The 24,805-nt window shown below is 41.3% G+C and overlaps 1 protein-coding gene across 3 annotated transcripts in view; it reads right to left on the bottom strand.

Moving 5' to 3' along the window:
- LYPD6 (LY6/PLAUR domain containing 6) overlaps positions 1-24,805 on the bottom strand; it is a 109,812-nt gene that overhangs the window by 7,020 nt on the left and 77,987 nt on the right. For 2 of the 3 annotated variants that reach the window (XM_079924433.1, XM_079924431.1), the window contains exons 2-3: positions 19,388-19,576; positions 11,688-11,786 (exon numbers count right to left, since the gene is read on the bottom strand). In XM_079924433.1, coding sequence (XP_079780559.1) covers positions 11,688-11,786; positions 19,388-19,505 — 217 coding nt within the window. In that variant the 5' untranslated portion in view covers positions 19,506-19,576. Of the gene's footprint in view, positions 1-11,687; positions 11,787-19,387; positions 19,577-23,843; positions 23,893-24,805 lie in introns of all 3 variants that reach the window. The other variant, XM_079924432.1, reaches the window with a different exon arrangement.

Below are 24,805 nucleotides of genomic sequence, written 5' to 3'. Positions count from 1 at the left end.
AAAGTACTAACATCAAGAGAAGAAAGCTCAGGGATTTTCGGCCCTGAGAATGAGCTAATACAGACCACACAGACACATCTTGGGAGTCATGAAAATCAGGGGTTTTAATATTCTTCCTAGACATCCCCACCTGACAGAACCTGAGTGGCCTGAGTCTCGCTAAGGGCGAAGACTTGCCCAACATTGGTATGTGTACCTGAACTGAGTCTGTGTCAATGCCCTCCCCTAAACGCTGTCTCCACACTGCCCCCCGACCAGAATTTCATCACTTGGGATCAGGTGAGGGCAGTTCCTAGCTTGCTTAAGATCCTGGGGGCTCTTTGGAGTGGGGTAAAAGTAAGGTCACCCTATGAGCTCACAAGAAAACCTGAAAGTTTTGCACCTGGCAATGATTCTCCCAAGGCTCGAAAATATTTCAAAATTGGAGTGGTTGTTTTTCTGATGAAGAGGAGATGGCATGATTTATTTATTTATTTTTTAAGACTTTAGCGGGGTTTAACAACTGGAGGCCAGTGCCCTGAGAGCTTTACCACATCTTTCAGAGAGGACTGGTTTACTTCTTTAGTATCAGACTTGGATGTTAACGGCCATGCTAGGGACGCCTTTCTTAGCCCCACTCCCACTTCAGACATTCAAGAAAGCCACGTTCTTATCTCCTGTCTCCTCTTCCCGCAGCTGGAGCAGCTGCCAGAGGTTTTATTGCTCCGAGTGTAAATCTGAGCAGATAAGATCATACATTTATGGAATAAGTAAATCATTCCATGGTTTCAGTTTTGGAAATTAGGTTTGTCCCTCAAGTATTGAATTATCTTGTTTTAAGGATAAGCCTTAAAATAACAATTGGTGAACATGATAGAACCACTTTTTGTTCATACTTTTATGTCCATAACAAACTCTCTTTTAATTTACGAACTGGAAGCTTATTCCATTATGTGAAAGTAGAAACAATTGATGAACCTGTTTTTGTTTTTTTCAAGATGATATGCAAAAGCCCAATACCTAGTAAGCCAATTCTTGCCATTCCGGGGCAAAAATGGTGATCAGTGATGAGACTGGATAAGAATTTTTTCTTACACTTCACCAAGTCCAATCCATAGAGCAAAGATATATTGAGAGTACCCCATTACTTGCAGCAGTAAAGACCTCAGATCTGAAGCAGCAATCACTTGAAAATATCCATTCTTACCTCGCAAAACCCCGAGGTGAGTTGTGAAATGTTAACGTGGAAAAGGGTTCTGTGGTTCAATAAGTTTTGGAAATGCTCAAGGTTGAGCAGCTTTCTTTAGTGGATAACTTACGAAAGCCTTGAATTTGTATTGTGATCTCCAAGGCGGGGTGAGAGGACGGGGCAAGCAGGCAGAATTTCCCAAGCAGAACTAGGTGGACCACATGTGGCTTATCACTGGTGGTAGGATTGATAAAAACTGAGTTTCAGCCCCAGAGCCCTGCTTGCCATGCATTTTGAATAATCCTTGAGTTAGTAATGAGGTTATATGAGAATCAAGCCTGCTGATAACTTCACACTAAAAGGATTTCAAAGACTTTTATCTAAAAGATAAAAGATGGATTTGAATTTCTACCAGTTTACTTTCAGCCTCTATATCTCATATTCCACAACTGCATGGAATTCCCAGAGGCTGTGAAACAAAAGTCTTTTACTGTGAGACTCACTGGCATTCAACTAAAATCAGAACTGGGTAAGAAAGCTTAATCAACTATCGGAGAATACAATTTTTATGAAATTCACACACATACACACACACAGAGTTTCTTGCAGATAGCATATAGTTGGGTCATGTGTTTTAGTATTCTGCCAATCCATTCCTTTTACTTTTACATTTAATGTAATTATTTACATGTAGCACTTAATTCTGCCATTTTAATTTTAATTTTCTGTTTGTTCTATTTTGGGTTGTTTGTTTTTTGTCTATTTTCTTTTTCCGGCATTCCTGTGGGCTACTTGAACATTTTCTAGAATTCCATTTTGAGTTATCTATAGGGTTTTGGGGTGTATCTCTTTGTATAGTTTTTCTTTTGTGTGTGTTTTTTCATGGTTGCTCAGGTATTAAATTATATGCATAACTTATCATAGTCTGCTGACATCATTTTATCAGTTCGAGTGAAGTATAGCAATCTCACCTCTGTTCATGTCTCACCTCTGTTCATCTCTATTTTTAGTATTTTAAGGAACCTCCAAACTGTTCTCCATAGTGGCTGTATCAATTTACATTCCCACCAACAGTGCAAGAGGGCTCCCTTTTCTCCACACCCTCTATAGCATTTATCATTTGTAGACCTTTTGATGATGGTCATTTTGACCCTTGTGGGGTGATACCTCATTGTAGTTTTGATTTGCATTTCTCTAATGATTAGTGATGTTGAGCATCCTTTCATGTGTTTGTTGGCAATCTGTATATCTTCTTTGGAGAAATGTCTATTTAGGTCTTCTGCCCATTTTTGGATTGGGTTGTGTTTTTTTTGATATTGAGCTGCATGAGCTGCTTGTATTATTTGGAGATTAATCCTTTGTCAGTTGCTTCGTTTGCAAATATTTTCTCCCATTCTGAGGGTTGTCTTTTCGTCTTGTTTAGGTTTCCTTTGCTGTGCAAAAGCTGTTAAGTTTCATTAGGTCCCATTTGTTTATTTTTGTTTATATTTCCATTTCTCTAGGAGGTGGGTCAAAAAGGATCTTGCTGTGATTTATGTCATAGAGTATTCTGCCTATGTTTTCCTCTAAGAGTTTTATAGTGTCTGAGCTTACATTTAGGTCTTTAATCCATATTAAGTTTACTTTTGTGTACGGTGTTAGGGAGTGTTCTAATTTCATTTTTTTATATGTAGCTGTCCAGTTTTCCCAGCACCACTTATTGAAGAGGCTGTCTTTTCTCCATTGTATATTCTTGCCTCCTTTTGTCAAAGATAGGGGACCATATTTGCATGGGTTTATCTCTGGGCTTTCTATCCTGTTCCATTTACCTATATATCTATTTTTGTGCCAGTACCATACTGTCTTGATTAATGTAGCTTTGTCATATAGTCTGAAGTCAGGGAGTCTGATTCCTCCAGCTTTGTTTTTCTTTTTCAAGATTGCTTTGGCTATTCGGGGTCTCTTGTGTTTCCATACAAATTGTGAAATTTTTTGTTCTAGTTCTGTGAAAAATGCCATTGGTAGTTTGATAGGGATTGCACTGAATCTGTAGATTGCTTTGGGTAGTATAGTCATCTGGATCTTATTTAAACCTTCTGTTTTAGCTAACGTCCTCTGATACAGTCCCAGTAGGGGAAGGGGGGCTGCTGCCTCATTACTGCTAGGTAGCAGTCAAGTCCAGGTTCCCTACTCTGTCTCCTTTCACAGCTGAGAGGGCTCTCCTAATTATTTCTCGATGGAAGTGGGATTTCCAGCTCCTCACTAGGCCTCCTATGATACCTTGCTGGCTGAGAGTGGTAGGAGTGCCTTGTTAATGATCCCCACATGGCCTCAACTGATGCCACTCTACTGATGTGTGTGTGTGGCCTCATTACCACTGGGCACTAGTGGAGTCCTGACTCTTCACTAGGCCTCCTCTGACACAACCCCAACAGGGAGGGGGATAACAATGTCATTATTGCTGGATGAGGACAGAAGTCCAGGCCCCAGACCTGGTCTCTACTGACACTATGGGGGAGGCCTCATTACCACCTAGGGGGGATAAAAGTCTCTCCTATTCACTTTTTTCTGACAGCATCTCAGAAGAGGATGGTGTGTCTCATCACAGCCTGTTGAGTGTGGAAGTGTAAGACTTTGTTAGCTTGCGGGGAGGGACCTATAATTTTTTTTTTCTGTGGTATTTGGCTGGAGTAGAGTGATTATTGTCTAGAAGATTTCTGTCTTTCTGGGCTACCCACTTCTTGGTCCTTCGGCTACGGAGGACTAACTTTCGTTGGAATTTATTTTTTTGGTACTTGTGGCATTTCCAGGTTGCCAGCTTCTTCATCTCCAAGTCTGGAAAATATGGGACAAAAAGAAAACCCAGAGAACTCACCTCCTTGGGTCTTGAGGTCCTTTGCTAGTCTGCTTTTTTCTCTCCATCTTTCAGAGTCTTTTTTTTTTCCATATATATAATATTTAGGAATTTAGTTGTACTTAGAAGGAAGAATAGAAAAATCCATCTGCTCTGTCTTTCCAAAAATCCTCAGCACTTCTGACACTTTGAGCTAGCTAGTTCTGTTTTGGGGGACTGACCTGTACAAGGTAGAATATTTAGCAGGCTCTATGGCCTCTTCTCACTAGATGCCAGTAGCAGCCCCAACTGTGGCAACCAAAAATGTTTCCATGTATTAGTAAATGTCCCCTGAGGGGCAAAATCACTCCCAGTTAAGATGTACTGTTCAAGATTATAATCTTCTTGAGAATAAAGTCCAGTCTTGTTCATGTCTGCATTTCCCTACCAAACCTCCTCCCCAAATACAGCACAGGACCTTGCACAATATAGCAGGTGCTTAATGTATTAAGAATAGAGATGGATGGGTGGGAAGAATACATGTACCTGACTTCTACAACTCAAGATTGAACCAAATCAAAACATTTTAACTTAGTTCTATGATATCTATAACACCTCTTCCATTTCTGTAGTTTGAGTGATCTCTTCAAATTTGAAAGTGAAATAATATTATATTTCAATCAGTTGTGCAACTTTCACACAGTATAACTGCTTTGGAAAATTATTTGCCAGGATCTACTAAAATCTAAACCTGTGCATATTCTAGGAATCAGCAATTCCACCCTTACATATATAGCCAACAAAAGTGATAAGTACTAGAATGTTCATAGAATAATTCTCTACACAAAAAAAAAAACCCTTGGAAACTACAAAAATGCCCAATGGTAGAATAAATAAATAAGTTATGGCATATACTCACACAGCAATGAGAATGAACGGCCTAGAAGTAGATTTAACAAAATGGACAAATCTCCCATAATACTGAGTGACTAGTAGTTCCTAGCTTTTTCGTTTCTTTCCCAAGTAAGAAATTTCTCAAGGCAGAAATTAAAAATAAATACTTATCAACCAGATTGACTCATAACTGCTCCCCTTTACCCTGCAGTCAGCATCTCTTGAAGAAACCACCAAACAGATACTTCTCTCTTTTTTAAAAACACCATCCACAGCTCTTAAGGACAGGTGACAGGCTCACTTGAGGAATCTCTCTTTTAAAGCATATCACTGAAACTCAGAAAGCAATGTTTTTATTTCCAGACAAAGGCCAAGGAGGTGGCTGGAAAAGGATGCAAAGCTAGTGAGGATAGACAGGACTTTATGGTGGACAGTAGTTAAAATCAAAGCAACAGGCAAAAGCATCAAATGGATGCTTCTTATCTGAGGCAACTGTGTTAACAGAAAATACTTAGTCAAAAACACTGAATTCGGGCTTCCCTGGTGGCGCAGTGGTTGAGGGTCCGCCTGCTGATGCAGGGGACACGGGTTCGTACCCCAGTCCGGGAGGATCCCACATGCCATGGAGCGGCTGGGCCCGTGAGCCATGGCTGCTGAGCCTGCGCGTCCGGAGCCTGTTGCTCCACAACGGGAGAGGCCACAACAGTGAGAGGCCCGCGTACCACAAAAAAAAAAAAAAAAACAAACACTGAATTAGAGTAGGTCAGATGCTCTCAAGGTACAAACAAAATCTTGCTTAGGCTGACAGAAGAACTTTTGTTTAAAAAGTTGCTGGAAAAATTCTAACTGAAGAGTGATTCTGAGAATTCCAGTGCCACTTGAGAAGAACCAAGAAATGGTAGGATAAAATGAAAATAGCAACAAAAATCTTATGAAAGCATAGGTGAGCTACCAAGGCAGACAGGATTTGAAGAACAAGATACCAGCAAAACCAGCAACACGGTAAGCTGAGCCCAACACCTGTACCTGTTCTGCCCTCGAGGCACTTGCTGATCAGAAGTTGCACACATGAAGAGGCTGAGAAGACAGGCAGAAAGCCCTGCTGAGGGGCCGAGAAGCTAAGCAGAACCTTTGTCGGTCTAGCGGGAATTGGGAGTCGCAAACAGGAAGGCAGAGTGAGCAGGGAAGCCAGGAGACAAGGGAAGTGTGGAAGAGGAGGGGAGCTGACTGGCTAGGTATAGAATTCTACGTTGGCAGTTATATGCGTTCAGTGCTTTAAAAGCGTCGTTCCACCTACTTCTAGCTTTTATTGCTTCTGTCCATACTACGTGTTGGCAAGCTTGTGCAGCAACCAGCACTCTCAGGCACTGCTGGGGAGACTGCAAGTTGGTAGAGCAACTCTGGAAACTGTTAGGCAAAATCCAGTAAAGAGGGCTTCCCTGGTGGCGCAGTGGTTGAGAGTCCACCTGCCGATGCAGGGGACACGGGTTCGTGCCCCGGTCCGGGAAGATCCCACATGTCGTGGAGCGGCTGGGCCCGTGAGCCATGGCCGCTGAGCCTGCGCGTCCGGAGCCTGTGCTCCACAACGGGAGGGGCCACAACAGTGAGAGGCCCGCGTATCACACACACACACACAAAATCCAGTAAAGGCAAAGCATGAGTACCGCCTATCCGGGGTGTGGGACCTGGGATAGACCTGGCAGAAATGCATATATCCCCGCACCAAAAGACATGGACAAGACTGCTGTGCATGGAAGCAATCCAAATGCCTATCAACAGAATGGATGGATTTTGGTATATTCATAAAATGATCTGCTGTACTTCTGGGAGAAAGAATGACTTTGCGACTCAAAAAAACACTGATGAATTTGACATACAGAATGTGGGAAAGAAAGGAGGACATTCTGTGTGGTTCCATTTATAGAAATCTGCATGGCAGTCACAGTTGCATTACCTTTGGGAGGTGGGGTGTAAAGCCTGGTGGACCCCGGTGGCCTTCTGGGGTTCTACGACTTAACATGAGTGGCAGATACACTGCATGTTCCGGCTGGGAAATTCAACAAGCTGTGCACTTATGATCTGTGGACTTTCCAGAATGCATGTTAAACTTTAATTTAAAAATTTTTGCTTTATAAAAAAGGAGGAAGTCTAAGATTTCCATTTAGCAATATGACAGGATAGGTCGCTTGAACACTACCTCATTACACAGCAGGCAGAAGTGTTGGATAACGTATAACCAATACCTTTTGTAAACGTACAAATGAACTCTCCAGAAAGTAAGGGAAATCCCAGGGGCCAACACTGAGGAAGGTACTGAATTCTTTACCCTGGTGGGAGAGGGGAAGGTTAATAGATAAACAATAAGAAGATGCAAGGCCTTGGGTCCTCATGGGGTGTAGAGGTAGTGTAGAGACCCCTGTATAACGGCAGAAACCCTGAAGGGCTATATCCTATGTGTAACATTGCCTAAAAGAGAAAAAAATCCACCCTTAAGTAAAGTCAATGAAAACACTGTCTGTCTCAGCCTGGGCTTGGGCTGAAAATAGTCGACATAAAGAAGTCTTTCCTGAAAGCCTGTAACCGCGGGGCTTGTCTTCAGTTGAACTGGGGATTACATGTATATTCCCTGCTTATACCACATAACAAATATAGAAAGAGCCACCAAGGGACATGGTCAGATTTTTCTTTACTTTCGCAGAAAAACAGTGAACAGCATAGAAGCTGGAACTAAAAGGATACGCGTCCCTCTATCTCAAGATTTCTCTTGGTCTGACTTTATACCAGCAATAATTTCCAGTGAAGATTCTGCCTTTGAGGGAGGCATCTGCACTTCATAATTAAGCAGGAACATAAAATCCTTAGCGGCTTAGGTATCCTCCACAGAACAAGCCTTTTAAAAAACTGCACGTTTTTGACTTGACATTTAATTCTACGGACTCTTATAAAACACTTAGACAGTCCCTGTCTCAAGGAGCTTTTAATCACTCAGCACAGAGAAAAGTCACAGGCAAAAACCATGTGGACCTGAACACGGGACATTCAACTCTCATTTGCCTTCACCAATTCCTTCAACTGGTCCCTCACAGAATATGATTTCAAAATCCTTTACCATTCTGGTTCACAGCGGCAAGAAAATTGCACTGATTTATAATGAGCAGTTGATGAAATTAAGGTTATCGCAAAGGAAGGGGCCGAAGACTAAATGGAAGTTGAGGAGGTGAACAACGGCAGTCCATTATTGGGGGGCATCTTAAATTCTCACTTCCAGGAGGGAGTATGGTCCCATGAATCTGTAGGCGCCAAAGTCAATAACAATGTGATGGAGGAGGAAGTACTTACATAACACACATTTCAAAAGTCAGAGTGACAGGGAACTTGAAATTCCATCAATCTCCTGAGCAATTTGGGATGCAAGCTTATTCCACAGAGATAAAATTCAATATTTACACGAAATGGTTTTTTTCACTTTCAACTGGTTGTTTTCACATCGTGTGATAACTAAAACCTCGTTAAATAGATCACAAAATAAACCAACAGAAAAGGAGGAACGTCCCAGAAAGTCAGGACATCTTTCCACAGCAGTTACTGAGCTGCCCTTACCAAGCCTGTTGGTAGTCCTACGGCTGCTTCAAACAAACTAATAATAAACAGAAAAAAAAAAAATGTAGGCTTACTCAGTAGTTTTCAGTAGGCACATTTTATAGTTTAATCTAATAATAATAGCATTATTTTCATTGCTAAAAAAAATCTGGAGAGAACCCAGAGGAAATGTTGATGGTTCGTGGCAAACGTGGCTGGACAAGAAGGAATTATGTCTTCTCAGTCTACAGCGCTAGTCCTTGCTCCTTACCTGACGTTCAAGGCCCCACAAAAATAGCCTGGATCCCCTGTCCTGCTCCTATTATTCCCCAGCATATTCTGCTACACCCAGCTCAGGTCTCCCCCTGTCCACTGAGCCCACATGGGTACATTCCATGCCTCTGCTCTGACTGACTTCCTGGAAGATATGCTCCCTTCACTCTGCCACCCGCCTTGCCCACCTGTCGGGCTGCTGCCATCTCCCCAGCCCAGGATGCTGTCACTGGCCGCCTCACCCCCCAAAACTGCAATTCTTCCCTTAAACTCCCAAGCATTTAATGCCATGTTTCCTCTGGCACATGCCTTTGTCCTGCTATTTTTGACATTTGATATGTTCAGATCTTATCTCCCAGCTAAACTGCCAGGTCCTTGAAAGAAGAAACTTGATTCCTATCTTTCACTGCATAATCCCCCAAAGGGTTTGGCACGGTGGTTCTATGGCAAGAATCTCAAGGCATCACTTTCCATTTATTCCTATAAATGTCAGGACAAAAAGATAAAAAAGGGGAGAAGGAGAAATTGTGTAAAGACCTGAGATACTTCCAGGTGTCTGTACTTCAAAAGGATAGATTTTGACCTCGAAAGAACACATCAAGGTGGAACTTCTTCATTTCCAGAGAAGAATTCAAGCAGAGTGTCACGGTCTCTGTTTTCCCCTTGTGACAGAGGTAGACTTGTACACCTTCAGACTTGAAACTGGGCCTCTGTGAAATACAGCCCAAGGCCCAAGAGAGCACCAGTTCACAAAACCTCCTTTTCCTTTGTATCATCTCTGCCAGGGCAACACGGAGAGAAGCGCTGTCACGTTTCCTGTACAGTAGCTCTAACCAGTGGCAACAGCTTCAAAAGCTCATCTGGCAGCTTTGTCCTACCAGGAACCAGCCCAAAGGTTATTGGCTACACAAGCAGATTATCCTGTTTTTGTCCAGAGTCACTGTTTACAGTGGTTCTCAAATTTTGCTGCATATTCGAACCACCCGGGGGGAGCTTTCAAAAATTCAAATGCCCGGCTGCACCCATACCATTTAAACATGAATCTCTGGGAATGAGTCCAGGCGTCGGTGTTTTCACCTGTGATTTCTACGTGCCGCCAAGTTTGAGAAGCAGTGGTTTAATCAGGTCCGTCAGCAACCCGCCCAAACGTTCACCCTGTAGTGGTAATGTTAGCAAACACCGCTGGTCCGGAGTGACTGCGTGATTGCAGAAAGCAACGCGGATGGAACTTCTCTCTTTTTTTTTTTTTTTGCGGTACGTGGACCTCTCACTGTTGTGGCCTTTCCCGTTGCGGAGCACAGGCTCCGGACGCGCAGGCTCAGCAGCCATGGCTCACGGGCCCAGCCGCTCTGCAGCATGTGGGATCTTCCCGGACCGGGGCACAAACCCGTGTCCCCTGCATCGGCAGGCGGACTCCCAACCACTGCGCCACCAGGGAAGCCCGGAACTTCTCTTTGATTACCTGGATGGCTGGACACCTAGCTTGTGAATCAGCCGATCTTCAGTGTCTCCACATTCTTCTCTTCCCTGTGGTCTTTTGGGACCCTACCAACATTCTCTACTCCTCAAAGTAAATAAGAAAAACCCAGAAATGACAACAGTGCATTTTGCTTTCTATGAGTGGGGAGAGGAGCTCCCAGTGGTTTCTGTCCCTGACTGTTCACTAGAATCACCTGGGCTGTTTAAACACACTGGTGCAGGGCCCTAACCTCAGAGACGTAGGCTCAGTTGGTCTAGAGCTGTGGTTCTTAATGCCTGGTCTCCGGACCAGCAGTATCTGCATCACTGTGGAATGCTTTAGAAATGCAAGTTCTCAGGCCCCATCTCAGACCTATAGGAAGGAGGGGGAAGGCAGAACTAGGGGCAGAGATCTGTATTTAAATAAGCCCTCCAGGGAATGACGGTCATGCCGAAGTTTGAGAACCACTGGTCTAGGCAGGACGCAGGTCCAGGTGGTTTTGAAAAGACCCACAGGTATTTCTCCTGGGCAGTCTGGGTGGAGACTCATGGGTTAAATAAATAGCACCGGATTAGGTAGCTGACACCTGTCCTTCATTGCGGTTTCCATGCTCTCCTGATGTTCAGTCCTCCAGGGGAAACAGAGTGCCTTCTGCTGGGGTGAGTAGAAGAGCTCTTGTGTTACATTGAAAAATAACAGATTGGTGTTGCTGTGTTCAGTCATTTTAACAACTGAATTAGATCAGCAGCGAAGCCCATCTAACTACATGCTCAAACATTTGTCAATAAAATATCCCATCCTATCACCTCCCCATCAAATGAATCGACTTTCCTTCAAACACAAAACAGCCAATTAACAGTGACTCCATATCCAAATATAACCATCTTTTTTACTCAATAGGATAAAAGAGATCTGAACATGAATACGAAGCATCTACTTCATTTTGAAATGGGCCTTTGGGTCAAAATTTCATGCTTTGATCGGGCATTCATCGCATCCCTCAAAGAGAACTTAATAGTTTAAAAAGCTCAGGGTTTTTATTTGTGCGATGATGACATTGAGAATTCTAGCTTTCATGCAGTCTCGGGATAGAAGCCTCCGGCAAGATATGTAATAAATGGGATCTTTATATGAACAGCAACTCATATTTTTACTTAAAGGAAGTTACTAGGCAATGACTAATGCTTCGAAGAGTGGATTACAGGCTGGCTGTTCTCTTCTTATGTGGCATTTGTCGGGCCTGGGGGTGAGAAGTCTCACTCACCTCTTTTGGAGCTCCAACGATGCTTCATAAGAAAGGGGACAAGTCTATGGACCAGTTTATGTCTCTGACAATGTTTGATGATAAGGTACTGATGTGGCATAAAAGATCTACTAATAGCCTTAGGCAAGAGAAGTGGTTGAGATTGCAAGCATGCCTCTCTCTATACAGGCATCATAGTCAACAGGCCATTCACTCGTGGACAGCTCTGGGCAGCCCAGTGTGTCTACTGAGAGTTTACCTCGAGGGCAGTAGATGTCTGGAGCCCATCGGTTGCACTCATAATTGTCCGCTGCCTTTTCACAGGTGAAACACTTAAATCCACCAGGATATGGTGTGGCTACAAAAAAAAAAATCAAGAGAGAAGATTAAGTTTTTAGACTGAGCACAGAATCCTGCATGGTGAAGTGAGACGCTTTTATTTTTTAAAAAGGATTCTCAAAATAGCCTGGCAATTTCTTAAAAAACTAAACATGCAACTGTCATATGACTCTGCAGCTGCACTCTTGGGCATTTATCCCTGAGAAATGAAAACCTACATTCACACAAAAATCTGTACACAAATGTTTATAGTAACTGTATCTGTAACATCCCCAAACTGGAAACAACCCAGATGTCCTTCAATGGGTGAAGGTTAAACAAACCATGGTACATCCATACCATGGAACACTAGTCAGCAATAAAAATGAATTATTAATACATTTAACAACCTGGATGAATTTCCAGGAAGTTGTCCTGAGTGAAAGAAGTCAATCCCAAAAGGTTATATACTGTATGATTCCATTTGTGTGACATTTTTTAAATGAGAAAATTTTTTAAATGGAGGAAGTATTAGGGGTTGCCAGGGGTTGCAGTTGCCAGGTAGTGGGGGGAGAGTCAGAGGGACATGGGTGTGAGGCCAACAGGAGGAATCCTTGTGCTATTGAAACCGTTTAGTGTCTAGATTTGGTGATGGATACACAAACCTACATGTGATAAAATTATGTAGAACTAAATACACACACACACACACACATAGAATCACACACAAATGAACACAAGTAAAACGGGGGGATAAAATTATGTAGAACTAAATACACACACATACACACACACACAGAATCACACACAAATGAACACAAGTAAAACGGGGGAAGTCTGAATAAGACCGGTAGACTAATGTATCAGCGTCAATAACCTGGTTGTGATATTATTCCACAGTTTTAAAAAATGTTACCATTGGGGGAAACTGGGTAAAGTACATATGGAATCTCTGTATATTACTTCTTACAACTGCGGATGAATCTACAATAATCTCAATAAAAATGTCAATTAAAAAAAGGCACTCTGGATTTCCTATGATTTACTTTTATGTGTCAACTTCTGTAGACATATCATCGTGTAAATAAATATAAATATTAGGTTCAATCATTAAAAATTTCTTGATGCTTGATCATTTCTTACCTATAAAATTTCTTTGGTTCAATTGTATAATTTTATCTGGTTGGACCTGATATGGTTAAGAGTCTCAGGGGATAGCAAATACCAGCTAAGAGTCTTCATTGCTAAGATACATGCTGCCTGTGCAGAGGTGAACCTCCTAAGGGACCCCGGGGGCCCACGGCCAATGTCTCGGGGCAGAGTGCTGAGGGCACATGGGGATGTTCCAGGAAGCTGCTCCTATCTTTCCCCTCCATTCCCCACTCCTGAGCTGCCTCTTCCTGCCTTCTGAAGGGATTGCCCTCCAGGTACTTGCATTCTTTGCCTTGCATTTGTGTTCAGGCGGGATACATCCACGGGAGTCAGGTTCTGGAGAGTGCCCAACATACCAGGGTCTCCTTGGTAATTAAGGACCAGGATCCAAAAGGAACATCTGGCCAGGCCATCTCTGTCCTTTTCCCTGATGTACTTTCACTTGGTGCTTAGTTTTAATCATTTGCTTACTTTGTTGCTTAGAGTTTCGCCTTTCACAGACAGAACTTGTGTGTGTGTGTGTGTGTGTGTGTGTGTGTGTTTGTGTGTGTGTTAATCTGTAAAACTACCTGGCCTCTTTGAAAGCTGCAAACATGCAAACACTTCATCTGCAGGAGCCAACTGTTCTCCCTCGCAGATGGCTGAGCCTGCATGTCCCACTGGCGGAAATAATCATCTCAGGGTAAATTACTTTGCCCACATGGAACCAATGAAGTATGTTATCAAAAATAAATGAAGGAGGGGGCAGCAGCTTAAGGCCAGAATTATGGGCCAGATATAACTTTGATTTTCACCTTGCTTAGAATAACTGCCCATCCTCGCATTTGCTTGTAATATTTCACAGAGCTGACCCTGACAATACCCAATAACCTAACATGATCAAAAGTCATAAACTGTCTAAAAAATACAGGTAACTGAAACTTTTAATGGGCCCATTTGAGAGTTCTATGTTCCTCCAAGTGGCTGGTTACTCAAGTTCATAAACAGAATGATGCTGAGAGCAAGGATCCTCTTAAAAATGAGGGATGGAAAGCAGCCTAGGCATAGCCATCCAATGACTGCATTCCCAATGAGGAAAACTTGCTCTGGTTAAACATGCTCTATCATGTAATTATAATAAACAGAAATCAACTATTTTGTAAAACTACACATAGAAAATTTTAATGTCTTCACTGCCTAGATAGGTGGGTTATACTCGAGTTAAAGATTCTAGTTTAGGTAAGTACATGCCTGAAGAATTTAAAATAAATAGGTTCTCGGACTTCTCTGGTGGTTCAGTGGTTAAGACGCCACGCTTCCAATGCAGGCGGCACAGGTATGATCCCTGGTTGGGGAACTAAGATCCCGTATGCTGCACCCAACCAAAATAAATAAATAAATAGGTTCTCATGTTCCAAAGGCATTCAATACTCTTATGGAGATTTTAATTAGATTATTTTTATAAATACCATTATTAAAAACCATACAAAATATTTTAGGAAATTATCCTGATTGGATGAATTAAAAACAGTTCCACTATCCACTTTAAATTATTTAATATATAAATAAGTGTAAAAGACAGAACTTTAAAATAGTTTGTAAGATTTGAAGTAGAATTATTAAAGCAGGGATTTTGAAGAAAAGATGTATATAATTTGTCAAAGAACAGCATTTCTCAAAAAACGATCGTATTCACTAAGGTTTATGACGGCAAGCCAACCATAATACTTCAGCTTGTGTGATTAATTCACTAGAGTATCCAATTTTATCTGTCTGTCACTGCAGCCAGTAAAACTTTTAGCTGGAATGTTGGATTAGCTATTCCTGGAAACTTTCCCATCAAAGAGATAAATTAAGAACTTTGAATGAAGACTGACGATCCAGCTGTTCCAAGAATAAACGTATTGAAAGCCTAGCACTAATAAGTTGTAGTGTTCCCAAATTTGGATTAATAGACTCTTCAAAATTATCTTTTGCAAGACTAGTGACATATTAAATTAAATACTGCCATTTCTTATACAAGTAGGCCTGGACTCTGAAATTAACTCAAAGTGTGTCAAAATTAAAACAGGAATATGAGCTAAAACACTATGGTAGCAAAATGAAGCTCTGTTAAAAATCATTTATCTCTGAATGTGTTTATCAGCATGTATCATTGCCAATTAACCAAATGATCTCCTTTCCAGTGAGTTTTATTTTTAAGTCCACAACTTCATATCTGTTGCATTCTCAACAATGACAGTCTAATATTTGCTCATAGGAACTTGCATTTACACCTTGGCAGGTAGTACTGATCAGTGAATAATCAAACCCTTTTCAGTGACAAATCTCTGAAAACAGACTCAGCTTTCAGTCGATAATTACAGCACAATACCAAGAAATGGTCCAATTCCCCCCTCTGGAAATATTTAGCTAATAAACAAGGTCTTCAGATGAACAACTATCTCCAGTAACTTGCTAACTGATACTGAATCTGATAAAGAAGGTTTTTTTCAAAAGGACGGAAAGAGGTTTCTAAGAGATGTGCAGTTTTCTTCTCTGTTACTTCAAAGCATTACAGAGCAAGTAGGGTTTCAAATCGTTGTGGCCCCAGCTGCGAATGAATCTAATTTGGCTCCTGATCACAGAGTTAATAAGCTTAGTATTTCAGGGCATAAGTATTTCAGGGCATAAGTCCTTGGTCCCTCAAGAGAAGGTTATTGTAAAGAAAAAAAGAAAAGCCAAAGTGCCCAGTTACTTCCTGTAATATAATCTGTCCATTAACTCCCCTGGTCAGCCATGGTTCAACCGACCATAATTCATTTGTAAGGCATCGGAAAAGATTTCGTCTTTGTTTCCATCCCTTGGAACTTTTGCCAGGACAAAGGCCTTCAGTTACCAAAACCGTGGTGAGAAGAGAATCTTGTTTTGAACTGTACGCTGATGTGTAATGCATCCAAACTTTCTTCTTTTTCATTCTTACCAAATTAATTTCCACTGTTTTTGGAAACTGGATGCAAATACAAAATTTCTAGAAATCTAATAAATTGATCTTCTCAGTCCACTAGGCAACAACATATTGTCAGTATAATTTTAATACCATGAACATATTTCTGATAGAAGTGCATTTCCTGGTACCTTTCTAGAAAGTCCCCTCACTCCCTAAGACTTAATGTAGTGTAGAATTATGGGAAAACTTCGCTGGCTTAAACAAGCCCCCTGTAGAGAGATAGGCTCTTTGGTCCACATAATTAAGGAAGGACTCAGAATATGCAACCAGAGGAAAACTGAACTTCCCAGGAAAGATTTCTATTACAAGGAATGAAAAGGAGGCCAAGAACATGTTGAAGTCACTTAGGATGTTAAATTCTGCTATCTTGTACGAGGTCTAACAGCCAAATAAGTAGCTTCATGTCTCTTAATACAAACTCCTGCTTCAAAGGTTTTTATTAGGCTTTGGTATTTTAATCATGGGCTAGGAAGAAATTCATCATTTTTCACATGAAAAAGAAAAAAAAACCCATACACATGATAGAAAAGAATGTTACTGAGGATAGTGCCTCAAGTTTGAAAGCCATAAAGTTTATTTCTTTTAAAGGCTTAGAAACTTCAAAGGTTAGGGAACCAGAGAGCAAAGGAGATTAGTCATGGGAGGCTGAACTTTCCCAACCCGGGTTCCAATCTCATCCCACTTGCTATCTCTGAGGGCCGTTCGGGGCCCAGGAGAAATGAGTTTATGTTTGTCTGGTGTGGAAAACTTCTGTATCTTCTCACATCTCCAGCGTCACCGTGTTTCTCCTTGGGCAGGTTCTGAGCAGTATCTAATATTAATGGAATCTGGCTCACTCGCCGACCCCAGGAAAGCTGTTTGTGTCTCCATCTACAAAGTGAGGCAATTATATTAATAATTCAAAATCAAAATAATCCCATGCTTCCTTCATATATTTTTTGTGGTCTATGTTCTACAGAAACCTGCTTATTTGTGGAGAGATCGCTTCATCTAAACACAGTCTACTGGGTGCTGCTTAAGGGCAGACAACCATGACCGTTTAAAAAATCAAAGTGTAAAAACAAGCAAACAGCACCAAAAACTTCTGAAATAGTGCAGAGAAATGTGAAGTTAACTCTGCTTTAAAGCGGTCAGAATAAACAAAGTTATGGCCAAGTAGGAACCATGGACAGGAACTTGAATCCTGCAAGAACTTATATTCCTTGTGACCAGTTATGGAGACTCTGAAAGAGAACTCAGCCCAGACTTGCTGGTGAACCATCTACATACAACATAGTTTAGGAACAGCTGCTTCTACCCTTCTCTATATTCCAAAATCACATCAGAATACTCCATCAATTCTTTGTTTACAGTGAGCTCTCTTTAACCAGGCCATGGCTCCATTTAATCAACATAGGTCACAGGAATGGAACTTTTCCATCAATTTCTAAAGAGCACAGGTGATTGCCCCTCCAGCCTGGCAGAGCTCATCCTTCAAAGATCCCATTCTGAAATGGACTTTCCAAATAGAGGTCCACTCAACGCTCGCCAGCACTGACCCACCATACCCCTGAGGCACAAGCAGAGTGTGTTTGTTTTGTTCTTGGTCACTTAAATCCACCCCCCTTAATTTTCCTTTCCACCCTGCGTGTACAATCACAGCCTCAGAGAAGGCCAGGCGTGGGTCTGTTTTGAGGCCCAGTGACTTCTGAGTCTGTCACTGAAGCGGACAAAGAATTCCGCAGAAGCTGAAAGTCCTGGCAATCAAACCCGAGAGACTGAAACCTAGGTTTTTGTTCACCAACTGTAATAAAAAAGCATGGTTGTTTGGAGAAAAGAACAAAATGCAATCTTAGGAAACAGAGAAACTATCAAAGCACCTTCTTTTCATGAATGTTACTAAAATAAACTGCCCTGCAAAAACAAGCAGCTAGATAAGCTTTCCATACAACTAACCAGTAGGCACCAGCCTGTACTGGTGAGAGCGTACAACAGCAATAAGTCTAAAGAAACTATTGGCTGCCGGTTAAAAGTATATCTGGGAGGGTGGGGGGGAGGGAGACGCAAGAGGGAAGAGATACGGGAACATATGTATATGTATAACTGATTCACTTTGTTATAAAGCAGAAACTAACACACCATTGTAAAGCAATTATACCCCAATAAAGATGTTTAAAAAAAAAGTATATCTGGATTTAAAAAATTAGTGATGTACCTTCAGCATCCTCAGTTTACTGTCTGAGCCAACTAGCACAACATCATAAGTAACAGGCATCTGATTGCCTGTTATGTATGTGCTAGCATTTTACAGATATTATTTCTAGTCCACAAAACAATGCTATAGGGTATGTATCATTTTAACCAAGTTGGAAATGTAGAAATCAACACTTTAAAGATTCCCCTAACATTTATTGAGCATTTCCTATGGCTCACAGTGCTAAGTGCTTTGTATGCGTTCTTTTATTTAATCTTCACAAAGTTAGGGAACTTATTTCAAGTCAGAAGGCTATGAAGCAGCTGAGGGAGGTCCTAACCCGAGGTCAGGTGGACTCCAAGCCCCTGTGCACTCCTTGGACCACCTCTCATTCAACCAGAACACGGAGACGTTACATATTCTAACCATGTGGCATTGAAGGAGTCCAGGTGGCTGCCTCCACCTTGTAGATTGCAAGATCCTCAAAAGCAAGGACTATGGTTGATTTGCCTTTACATTTTTCACGCCGATCACAATGCTTGACACACAGTAGAGGCTCAAAAATGTTTGGCGAACAGAACATTTCAAAAGAGTAATGCACCTCGGGGCGAATGCTAAAGGTCAGCCCTCGCACTACATACCCAGCTCAGGGGCATTCCAGCAGAGAGTCAAGCAAAAGTAAAAGAGATGAGATAAATACAGAGATGGTGACCAGTAGAGAAGGAAAGCTGCTGTGTTTCCCGAAGTGTGATCCTTAGAATATCGGCAACAGCGGAAGCACCTGAATTTCTTGCTGAAAGCAAAAATCCATGGGAACCACCCAGATAGATGCAGTCAGACACTCCAGAGAAGGAACCTGGGACACACATCATTATACACTCCCAAGATAATTCTTAAACACAGGAAACTGAAAGGGATAGGGAACAGGAAGTGGCGGGAGGCAATTATGCTGAAACTGAGAATTAGATGCACAGACAGGAAGGCCAGCTATTATCTTGCTTATAAAGGCCTGATCTTTTACAAACACCTTCCTCCTGGGACTTGGCGGTTGACTTTGATAACTGACCGAGGGCTGGCAGAGTCAGAGGAAAGGGTGTTTAGAATCAGAGCGACCGAGGGTACAGGGAACAGAGAAAACAAGCCTAATAATTTACCTTCAAATACAAACACCCTGTAAAAAGGGGAGGGTAAAACACAACGATGTTTCTGTCGCATGCGCGCCCCCCCCCGCAATTAAATCACCAGGTTTCGCCTGAGCGGAAGGCTGCCTCCTGCCGGCCATTTTTCAACTTTCAAATCTTATTGGGAGTCAAGTGACATTTCTGCAGTGAAGAGAACGGAGTCTTACTTGAAGGGTGGAGGTAGATTATGTCTTTGACGGTGAAGTCTCGGGACTGAGCAGCTTTCAGACAATCAGCCAGCAGACTCAGAAGCAGGAGCCAGGCCAGGGCAGGGCCAGCTTCCATGGCAGACCAAGGCGTCACTCATCCAGGGGGCCCGGGAGCGGGGACTCGGGACGGCGGAAGAGGACTTGCACCTGAAATACGAAGCCAGAGTCATGTCAGTGTCCAACTCGGGAAAGCCACGGAGACTCGGCCCAGCTCCTGTGATGGCGGGATGAGCTGGCGAGAAACAGGGAGCCCAGGGCACGAGGAAGTGGGCAGACATGGAGAGAAACTTTACAGACTGTAATTTTAGAGTACTTAGAAAATTTCACCCCAAATCCATTCTTAATTAGGTTGCTGAAGCTCCACTGCTAGCAGTGCCCTCTAACATCCAGCAGAGATGGTATCAGGAAAGATTGAATTTTAATGAAACCCAGCTATTTTTGCCAGGAGGAAAGGGGTTGGCTGCCAGAATGCAACAATAAATAAGTCAGGTGCAGAAGCTCAGAAGCATTTCCTTGATACCAGCGAACGCCAGGCATGAGAGTGCAGCCTTACTGGGTCAGGCTGTACAGGCTCGACTTTCCGATTTGGAAAAAAAAAAGAAAAAAAAAGGATATGTAGGTAAATTGGCCTCTCGTGAACCAAGATGTGTCTTTATAGCTCAAAATCTCCTCAACATAACTAACATTATTGGCTGTGTACTGGTGAAGTTCTTTATATATATATATTTCAGGTAATTCTCCTCATAACCCTATGAGGTAGGCACTGTTATCATCCCATTGTGAGTAAACTGAAGTCCAGCAAATACATAGAGGAGTTGATTTTAACCCAGGCAGTCTGGCCACTGAGGCCACATTTAATGGTGATACTATGTTCTTCCAAAGACTGAGTCAAGGTATATGAACAAAACCTGAAGAAATGAGATCAAGGTGTCACTGTAACACTAAGCAATCATCATTCTATCCTTTATTTGGACTCTTTCCTTTTCAATTAAAACTGAGAGCAATAAAATTTTACTAGGGTTGAATTATCCAGCTTACTTAGAATGTAGATATATATCTTAATTTATATGCGTTGTTCGCTTGCCATTTTATTGCTTTTCTATAGAGTCTGTTCCTCATGTTCTATTTTCCGAATACCATCATTCTAGCACCCATGCAAGGGATCAAGTTAGATATTCACTTTATTTTAAACTGGTTAAAAAAACATAATTTGGACATTTTGTTTACAAAATTTTAATACAAATATTCAATGACATTTTAGAAACAGCATAAGATAATCCTAAAATTTTGCTGTCAAAACAAACAGACCAAGAGTAAATATATTAGAAATCAAAATCAATAGAGAAAATCAATATCAGACTAATCAGATATCAGAGCACAGTACAGAGTAATATTATTCAAAACAGGATGATAGAAAGTATAAAAATGAATTCAGAAAATGAAACACTCCAAGGAGCTCAGACATAGAGCTATTTCATGATAAAAGCTATTTTTTTAAAATTACAGAACAGGAAAATATTAAATAATAGTAAGATAACTTTATTAAAAATTGTGAAAAGATTAACTGACACCAAACAATGCACGATACACTCAAATTAACTCCAGATGGATTGGTGTGTTCTTTACTTTTTTCAACTAGACAAATTGTTAGAAAATAGAGAACTCTTATCACCCTGTAACAGCTTGATGATGCCAGCTTGCCAATTTCATGCTCACTACGCCCTCTTCTGTTTGCAATTTGGTTCCCCCAAGCAGGTTTGCAATCAGAAAGGGAAGGAGCTGCTCGTTCACTTCATAAATGTGACTGCCAGGCACTGTGCTAGGCACTTGGTTAAATAATGTGATGAGAAAACAAATATCAAGGATCTCTTTCCCTCTATGAGTGACAGGCACAAACATTATCTAATCTTAAGCGAACGCAATAGTTCTTCTGTGTACCTCCATCAGGTCGGGTGAAGCTGTACCTGAGGGACAGATTTGCACAGAGGCCCCTGGACCCCTGATTGAATTGCACCAACACCTGTGTCCTCACAATCTGGGCTCAGTTCGAGAGGAATGGTGAGGAAGGGTTTCTGGTTTTATTTTGAATAATTTAACATTAAATATCAACTAGTTGCCAACCTAAGTTCTTTTTAATGTGAAACTTAATGTCAACACATACCAAACATTGCAAGCGTCTCGTTTCCATTAAAGCATTTCTCAACCACAGTATTCCTTCCAGTTATTAATTTAAAAGTCTCCCTCTGCACAGTCTTTGCATAAGCATTATGTATTACTTAGTGTCATCTGAAATGAACCTTACTGCAACCCCTGTGGCACGGCTACCCATCCAAGAGCCTTCATTTTACAGCTTGTGTTGACTATGTGTGAGTGACATACAGAGGGGAGGAGCTAGATGCCTGGATTTGAAACCTTACTCCAATACTTTCTTGCTGTGCAACCTTAAGCCAGTTACTTAACCATTCTGTTCCCCAGTTTCCTCATCTGCGAAATGAGGATAATACTACCTACCTTAAAATGTACTATGAGTTGGACACAGAGAACAGACTTGTGTTTGCCAAAGGACAGGGGGTTGGGGGAGGGATGGAGTGGGAAGTTGAGGTTAGCACATGTAAGCTATTATATATAGAATGGATAAACAACAAGGTCCTACTGTATAGCACAGAGAACTATATTCAATAGCCTATGATAAACCATAATGGAAAAGAATCTTTTAAAAATGAATGTTTTATATATATATATATATATATATATATATATATATATATGAATCACTTTGTTGTATAGCAGAAATTAAGACAACATTGTATATCAACTATACTTCAATGAAAAAAATACAGCTTTAAAAAAATGTGCTATGAGAATTAAATAAATTAACATGTAAAACACTAAGAACAGTGTCTGTCACACAGTAAATGCCACGTATTAACAGTATTTCCCAATATTTCTACTACTATTGTTTTGTTCAAAATCAGTCAGTATAGTTTTCTAAGTGAAAGTAAACATGGTACAATTAACTTTGGTTCAACACAAGCACACTTTCCTTAAATCAGAAAAATATGACAATGCCCAGAACTACTAAGTATGACAAATCACAATCCATATGTCTCCTCTACCCCGCCTTTGGTCCCATGGCCAGCCAGGCAGGGACAAAGCCAGTGGGGAGAGGCCTAAATGCCACCAGCATTTTAATATGCTGAGGCTCACACAGACCCAGGGATTTCTTGCCATCCCTGTCAAGGAAGCAAACACGTGGGTGCTGGTCTTCTACACCCTCCCTGTATTTACAAGGCCTGTGTTCCACCCCCATGATCTCTACCATAGCTGCCTTAGTTAGATTTTACTTGTGTAAAAGATGTGGAAGGAGCACAGGTCATGAGCACACCTTGTACCCCTGCCAAGGCCCACATCTCCAAGCGTGCTCACAGGTCCTACACACAGTGAAGTATCATGGATGAAGTTAAAACAACCATTTCATTCATTAAAAGAGATTCACCTCTACTTGGCAAGCTTGGTTCTCTAGGCCGGATTCGTTTAGAGAAAGTTTTCAAACTTGGAGGGTTCAACTACTTTTTAACCATGAATTTTATGTGTTTAATGCAGAGTTTTCAAATTCTTAAAGTAGTTGACACTTTGTCATACCAACACATTTTACTCATGAAATTGTTCCTTCTTTAGCAAAAAAATTTATGTATTTCTAGGCTTGTTTATGATTAGAAAAAGGACTGAAAGGACAAAGACCAAAATGATGTGGGATTTCAGGTAATTTTGATGTTTTTCTTTTTGCTTAATTTGCATGCTCAAAAATTTTTGATGAGCATGTATTACTTTTATAAAGAGGAAAACAGTTTTTGGAAAAAATCGTTCTTTTCACAAAGTGATTTGACAGAGTAATTTCACTTTTTATGCACAAACAGAAGTCAGCTTTTCACCCAAAGCCAATGAATATAGCCTTAAAAATGCCCATGTCTCTTCTAAAATAACAGAGTCCATATTTGATAGAATGTTCCCCCCTTCCCTCTTTTGCCACACCCTTCACCAAGTGCCATAGGCCAGGTGCTCTTACAGCAGAATCTGTGCAAGGACTAAAGGTGCTAAGACTTTATACGGGAAGAGCAAGCCCAGGACAACGAGGGTAAAGGAAAAAGAGAAAGAAGGAAAGGGAGAGGGAGAGAGAGAAGGAGGGGAAGACAGACAGACAGACAGAGGTAAAATGAAGCTAGGAAATATAAAGCAATGTGATCCTAGGTTACTATGCAGCTCACCACTTCACATCAAGCCACAGAGAGATAGAGGATTCCAAGGAACAGCTGCACTCAGTGCGGCCCACGGAGCGAGAAGGGAGGGAGAATTTATGTCTTCCTGTCTCTTGTCTCCCATTGATCAAGGTCCACTCCACGAAGAACCCACTCACCTGTATTTCAGCAGCCAGAGTGGAAGGTCAACCCCGTGTGGACGGACCGCTGACCAAGAAAGAGAAAGAAGGTACCAGTCACAGGAATCTGAGATAACACTTGAGGTTTATCTCTAGTGCATGTGCTATTAATCCTAGTAAACACACTTTTTTTTTCTTTAAGGATCTGTTATTTTTATTTTAAAATTTTTTATTGAGATAAAATTCACATAACATAACATTCATCATCTAAAAATAATACAATTCAGTGAGGACTTTTTGTATGTCCATAATATTGTGCAACCATCACCTAGTCTAGAACATTTCCATCACCCCAAAAAGAAATTTTGCACCCATTAGCAGTCAGCCCCAATTCCCTCCTCTTCCCACTCCTGGCAACCACTAAGCTACTTTCTGTTGCTATGGATTTGCCTATCGGGAACATTTTGTGTAAAAGGAATCATACAACATATAGTCTTTCACGTCTGGCTTCTTTCACTTAGTATAATGTTTTCAAGGTTCATCCATGCTGTAATGTGAATTCGTACATCATTCTTCTTTATGGTTGAATAATGTTTCACTGTATGGATATACCACTCATCAGCTGATAGACATCTGGGTGGTTTCCACTTTTTGGCTATTGTGAATAATGCTGCTTTTAACATTCATGTACATTTTTTGTGTGGACATATGTTTTCATTTTTCTTGGGTATATACCTAACAGTGGAATTGCTGGGTCTTATAGTAACTATATTTAACTTTTTGCAGAACTGCCAAACGATTTTCCACTGTACCATTTTACGTTCCCATCAGCAAAATTTCTCCACATCCTTATCAACACTTACTTTCATTAAAAAACAATTTTTATTATAGCACCATCCTAGTGAATGTGAAGTGCACTGTGTATTTTTTTTTTTTTTTTTTTTTTTTGCGGTGTGTGGGCCTCTCACTGTTGTGGCCTCTCCCATTGCGGAGCACAGGCT

This window comes from Stenella coeruleoalba (genome assembly GCF_951394435.1).
Source record: "Stenella coeruleoalba genome assembly, chromosome: 6".
NCBI lineage: Eukaryota > Metazoa > Chordata > Mammalia > Artiodactyla > Delphinidae > Stenella > Stenella coeruleoalba.
This window is presented reverse-complemented; position numbering and strand designations above follow the sequence as displayed.